At 43.4% G+C, this 6,000-nt stretch overlaps 2 protein-coding genes across 2 annotated transcripts; both read left to right on the forward strand.

Annotated features, from left to right (window-relative positions):
- The first annotated feature begins 56 nt into the window (after nucleotides 1-56).
- LOC116181222 (putative protein TPRXL) lies at nucleotides 57-792 on the forward strand. The gene is made up of 3 exons (XM_031501521.1): nucleotides 57-219; nucleotides 273-620; nucleotides 668-792. Exons 1-3 carry the CDS (start codon nucleotides 59-61, stop codon nucleotides 732-734), a joined length of 576 nt encoding a protein of 191 aa, XP_031357381.1. The 5' UTR covers nucleotides 57-58; the 3' UTR covers nucleotides 735-792.
- A 205-nt stretch (nucleotides 793-997) lies between these two features.
- LOC116180646 lies at nucleotides 998-4,545 on the forward strand. Its single transcript, XM_031500735.1, has 4 exons — nucleotides 998-1,230; nucleotides 1,278-1,643; nucleotides 1,692-1,775; nucleotides 3,205-4,545. Exons 1-4 carry the CDS (start codon nucleotides 1,201-1,203, stop codon nucleotides 4,309-4,311), a joined length of 1,587 nt encoding a protein of 528 aa, XP_031356595.1. The 5' UTR covers nucleotides 998-1,200; the 3' UTR covers nucleotides 4,312-4,545.
- Nucleotides 4,546-6,000: the final 1,455 nt, after the last annotated feature.

Consider the following 6,000-nt stretch of genomic DNA (forward strand, 5'->3'; position numbering starts at 1 on the left):
TATTTACACGTATCCGGTTTGTGGGTGGCTCCGCCATCAACCCAGTCTCAAAATAAGAATGCTACCGACAAGCACGGTTCTTTTGCTAATTGCGCACTTTGCAATTTTGAATGCGTTCTCCATCAAAGGAGAGCAGAAATCTACCGTAAACCCGGAGAAGTCGTGGTCTTGCATGTCAGTCAAAGAGTGCCTCCAAGCAGGCGGCCAAATTGAGGATTCGTAACTATTCGAAACTAATCGCGATCAGGTTTGTCTAAGATGTATAATTTCAGTGACAAATGCGAGTGCCCTACGATTTATTGCAATCACGTCGCTACCACGGTGCAACCAAGTGAAGGTTCATCATCAACCACATCCTCACCCTCTTTAACATCAGCATCAGCTGCATCACCTTCAACGATGTCACCAACGTCGCCCTCCTCGGCGTCTCCCACCACCTCTACATTCCCATCAACCTCACCACCGTCATCGCCCACCCCATCTCCAGACATTCCGACGCTAGCATCCGCAGATGAAGGCGACGCCCCAAAAGAACGCGAAAGCGACATCTGCGAGGTGTTCAACTGTATGTTCAACGAGGAGCTGTGCTTCCAACTCAATGGAGTGCTCAAAGAAAGCAAGTAAGTACCCTCGCGAATCTGACCGTCTCAAAATCATCTTCTTTTAGTCACGGATGCCCACACCAAGACCAAAAATGTTGCCTGTGGGCGGATATGGCATCAGAGTTGTATTAATCATTTCAATATTTCATCAATTGTTTTAGTTAAGTTGAATAAAGTCACACGAACAGCGTCTAAGAGTTTCCAATTTCCTCCTTTAGGTTTTTTTTAAATACCTAAGCCTCTCGGAAGGTTTTCATTTTACAGAGATTTTAAGGCGTAATGTATTGAAGTGTCTATTGTTTTATACCCACCCTGTATAATCAATGCTTTTTTTTATTTGGTGATAGCAGAGACACAGTAAATCAGCTGTTTTTGACATGGACAGTCAAATGTCATTTGTCTAATTATTTTTTTTTATAACCACAGTCGTGTTAATTATATCCTAATTAAAAAAGCACTGGGAATTCGTGCTGACGTCGCATGAAAATTTGCGATAAGCAGAAATGGGTGTTTTAATCTTTTCAAAAACCCCCACCACCTTTTCCTTTACATAAATACCTCTCCACGTCTTTACTTACGCTTTTGTCAATTTGTTGAAATGGCAAACGATAAGCACAATCAGTGCAAGGTACTCGGTCAAGTGCGTATTTCTTTAAAATAATCGACAGATTGCAGGAATGCGGCTGCAACTGCAGGAAGTGCGCCAGCGACCACGACCTGCACCTCCACGTCGAAATCGAAAATCTCAAACAGAAGCTTGTCGAACGCGACAGCCACATCACGACAATGGAAACGAACGTCTTGAACGAGGCGAACAAGCCCTCTGTACACGAGGAGCTGTTCACCTGGCAGGACAAGTATAAGCGGCTGTACGAGGCGCACCGGCGCATTCAGAGAGTCAACCAGGGGTTGGAGGATAAACTGTTGAAGCTAGTTGACAGCTCGGAGACCGACAAGAACACGTTAACCAAGGACATAGCGACCCTATCTCATACTCTGGCCGAGGCGAACTATTCGATCAAGAAGTTAACTGAGGATAACGTAAGTTTGGTCTCGAAAAAAGGTGTCGTTTCCAGATCTAAATTTTAGGAGAGGTATAAAAACGACGTCGCTTTAGCCATACAATTCCTGCAATGTAAACAAAGCAACTTTGTATCGCAGAAGTTAGATTCGGTAAGTCTCAAGCTTGAATTTACCACTTGCGTAATTATCAAAGTACACAAAGTTTATCTATTTTTAACAAACAAAAAAAGATTAAAAAATTTGATCTGGTTGAAGGACCAATTTTTAATTGTCATTGTTATTGTATTTCATCATCTGAAGTGGCGCTCGTGGATAGATAAAGTTCCTCTTATATTTCGTTTCCTATATAGAGGGGATTTTTTCTAAGTAAAATCCTAGGAAAAAATTTGGTAGGTATCTCAGAATAGAAGATTTACACAGAAAATATTGCGAAACCTGATTCCATCAAGTTCTTCATATATGCAGGAGGGTGGAATTCCATACCACGCCTCCATACTACGCCCACCCCCAAATTTTTAGATCAATCACCTTGCTTATGATTATTTTTGAAGGTACAAATTTTTCTGGGAGAGTTGTAAATACTGAACGCTTCAGGGAGAACGTAACTCGCAGGGGGGGGGGGTTCTTCACACGTAGCGGCATCGTAAGGAGAACACGGAGGTCTCGCGCAGGTCTCTTCCTTCTTCTTGGGACAGGACCGCCTCCATAGCGTACGTTTAGGTCCGCTTTTCGTGGGATGGATCCCGAAGTGAGAATCTGTTTTATGTTCCTCAAAGGTCTTTTCTGGGGTCCAGTCCCATGTGGCGTCTTTCTTTAATAGCTATGTTAAGGGTCGCGCTAGTCCGGCGGAATCCGGAGACGAAGCGGTGGTACCACGTGTGCAAGAATGTCATTAATTGCTTGACGTAGCGAGGTGCGGCCGTCTGATTTATGGCGCTAGTCTTCCCGAGGTCCAGAGAGAGTCTACAAGATGGCGTTCCGCATTAGATCGTCAAGATAGGCGAGTAGAGATACGCCTTGAAGCGATCCATCAGGCGTTGAAAGCTTGTGGGTGCGTTTCTGAGCCCGAAGCGATCTCCTAGCATCTGACATGTAGATGGATGTAAATTGGTTCATCTGGCTGCAGATGGCTGGGACCCTCGTCCCTCATCTGGGCGAAGTGTTGAAGGCATCGAGGAAAGCGTGGATGTCCTCCTTGGGGTCGCTGTAGGACACTTGGTGAAGGACCACCTGGGTGTAGCGGTGTTTGGTGCTTGCAGTTGGTTGGTCAGTGTCTAGCTGGTCCATGGTGAGGGTGATAGGGTTACTATCTGCCATCTCTCGTTCTTTTCTTACTTGGTTCCGTGTTTTCACAGTCACAATATGAATTTTTTTAAAGATATTTCGTTTTTTTGCGTTCGGTCACCTCAATCAAGAAAAATCTTGACGATTAATGTGCGCAATGTCAATTTTCTTATTTATTAAGATATTTTGTTGAAAGTTTAACCAAAGATGTTTTTAGTAAAGGCAAGCATATCGCATATTGTAAAAATCAGATGTGTGGAAAAACAAATGAGCACTCTTGTCATTTCATTTACAGTTACCAAACGAGGTACAGGCGAAGGTATCTTCCTACGTTGCAGGAAAAAAGAAACCAGAGGAGAAAAAGACGCCACCCGAAGTGCGTAACATTAAAGTGCCAATTCCCACGTTCCCGCCGACCGCCATGGTCTACTCCATCCCCAAGTCGACCGAAAGGGAAGAATCTGAGCCGGAGTCTCCTCCGGTCGACATCGTTTCGGCGGCGATCATGGCCAAAGTCCTACAAGAACGCGAACGAGAACGCTCGCTAGTAAAACACTGTGATACTTGTACATGCTCAAAAACCTTAAAGATACTTCACGACGTTTCTAACCACAGCATCGGCACCCAAACGGGCACTTACAGATCGGCGGTTTGCCTTAGGTGCAACAACGACATGGAAAGTAAACCCTCGCTGCAGATAGTAAAAAATTCCGAAACTATGAGTAAAAATGTGCCAAATTATACTCACGAATATGATAATTTAAATTTACAGGTTAGATCTAATATTGTTAAGGTAGAACCGAATAATTATCTAAAAGAGGAGGATTGCGCGGTACAAAATTGCGAAACCAGCTCTAAATTACCACCAAACAAAGAAGCCTCCAAGAAACTGCGCCACCACCACCTGTGCGAGCGATCGCAACTCTTCCACGACAGTGCCAAATTGAAAGGACCCCGTTACTGTTCCGTTCGTCTGCAAACCGGATCGAAAAACATTCTCCTCGACAACGTCCACACCAACATTCCACCAGTTTTATACACGCATCCGTCGGACAAGAAGATCAAGCTGAAAAAGACGGAGTACAACAGCTCGCCGACGTGCTCGAGCGAAGATCACAAGTCGATCGACTTGCTCGGCGAGCCGGTCCTAAACCAGCAGAGGGTCGCCGAGTGGATTCAAAGCAACCAAACCGTCTCCCCGACCTCCCCGATCGATCCCGTCAAGTACGCCGAAATGGAGAAGAACGTCAAGAAGTTCCTCTTCGGCGAGAGCCAAAGCGAGTTCTTGAAAAAGGTCGCGATCGGCAAGCAGAACTACCAAAACCTGCGCGACATTCACGGCGCCGTCGTCGATAAGAATCGACTGATCAGAAGTCACTCGCATACCGAAACCGAAATTTAGGTTAGAATTTGTGTACCTGCTATCATTTTCAGTACGTGAGGGGTAGACGAAATCTGTGATGTTAGCCTGAGATGGACCCTCTTCATTTTTTTACTGCGCTGTTAATTTAAAGCTAGTTTCCTATCAAAATGAGATTGATTCATAGTTTTGTGAGGGTGCGGACCCGCCCCATATTTTAATATTCTGTGTAATTATAGCTGTAGCGGAATAAAGTGTGAGTGAGTTTTAAATTTTTTCGCTTTTTTAAATATTTGAAGAAGGGCAACGATAAAAAAGAACGAGAGAACCTTAATACTGTTAAAAAATAATTTAGACTGCCGGGGTTTTTGTTCCGTAGAAGGTTTCCCTAGTATGACCTTGTGTGCGTATACTTATTTGCTGTCTTTTGTTACGCACAAAATTCTGCGTCTTATTCAATTACCCTCACGACCAAACACATAAAAGAACCGATTGCACAACATAGGAGAGGAATTCATTCGTTCCATCCACATCAAACCGACTGCTACCGAGATTCAAAAGTGTCAGAGTTAGTGATGTCTTGTGGACGCTATATTGGATTTTTACGGAATGAGATAAAAGACGAAAAAAAAAATAATGACATGTCGTAAGAAAAATGTTTTACGCTCGTTTCTCAACAAAACATCTGATTGCGTATAAATCCAATATGGCGCCCATAAGAAGTAAGCCTGTAGCTTCTACATCTAGCGTGCTATGGAAATTCTGATAACAGATTTAGACTCTCCGATAAAAGTGCCCATAGAAGACGCTAACGAGAGCCGCCCTCCCCTAGAAAATAAGACTTCACTTTCATCAGATAATCGAATCTTTGTATACTGGGCGGTATTCCATACTCCTCAGATCCACTGCACAAATGTTTATCGTTACCATGATACCGCCCAGTATACAAAAGATGCAAATGGGTACCTTTTTTTTCTCTATACTTGGGGGGGGGGGGAGGAGTGGATTCCTACCATTTTACTTTTTGAGAAGGCTAAAAAACTTGCTTGTAAATCTTTTTCATAATTTTCCTTTTAATTCCGTTTGATGCATCCATTTGAATTTTAGTGGATATAGTGTGGCCTATACGGAAGGACATAAAGAGTAGCGAAAGAGCTTTTGAAAGTAAAGTCCCGAAGACCTTTTACGACATTCAAGGGTCTCTAAGTGCATTAAGCTTCTACAAAGGGCTTTGAGAGGTAGCCAACATGTTCCTATATCGGGGGTCTTCCAAAACCCTTTAAAAAAGTCTGGCCAAAGGCCTTTGTACGTTTTAAACATGCTTAAGAGACCATTTAAGGGCTGCTATGACTCCTTGCGAGTCTTTTTAGTTTTGAGATCTTCGGTGTCTTTGAAAGCCTTTTTTTTAAAGGTTTAGAACATTCGATCTTGCTAAGAAAAAGAAGCACAAGGTTAGGGGCTTTTGAAGATGCAAGAGAAGCATTTGGGGTGCGTTTAGAAGTTTTCCGTTTTCCCTGCCCAGTCCGACCCTGTTACTAGCCGCTTAAGTAGGACGATTATCTTCCCACGTGGTTCATTTAAATTTACTCGTCCCAATTTTTTTTGCTAAGCGAATTACGTCACCTTCGCAATGTAGCGCGCCTTTTCAAAACTCCCGCGAAAACCGAAGACTAACGAAAGAGCTTGGGAGGTAAAAATGGATTATTTTTATTTACAAATTCGTAAAATGTG

Source organism: Photinus pyralis, unplaced genomic scaffold (genome assembly GCF_008802855.1).
Source record: "Photinus pyralis isolate 1611_PpyrPB1 unplaced genomic scaffold, Ppyr1.3 Ppyr1.4_LG9, whole genome shotgun sequence".
Lineage (NCBI taxonomy): Eukaryota > Metazoa > Arthropoda > Insecta > Coleoptera > Lampyridae > Photinus > Photinus pyralis.

Coding starts and splice junctions, on each gene's coding strand:
- LOC116180646 (XM_031500735.1), top strand. CDS start 1,201: ATGGCAAACGATAAGCACAATCAGTGCAAG. Junction 1,231..1,277: donor ATAAGCACAATCAGTGCAAG/GTACTCGGTCAA, acceptor GACAGATTGCAG/GAATGCGGCTGCAACTGCAG. Junction 1,644..1,691: donor AGAAGTTAACTGAGGATAAC/GTAAGTTTGGTC, acceptor TCTAAATTTTAG/GAGAGGTATAAAAACGACGT.
- LOC116181222 (XM_031501521.1), top strand. CDS start 59: ATGCTACCGACAAGCACGGTTCTTTTGCTAATTGCGCACTTTGCAATT. Junction 220..272: donor GGCGGCCAAATTGAGGATTC/GTAACTATTCGA, acceptor GTATAATTTCAG/TGACAAATGCGAGTGCCCTA. Junction 621..667: donor GGAGTGCTCAAAGAAAGCAA/GTAAGTACCCTC, acceptor ATCTTCTTTTAG/TCACGGATGCCCACACCAAG.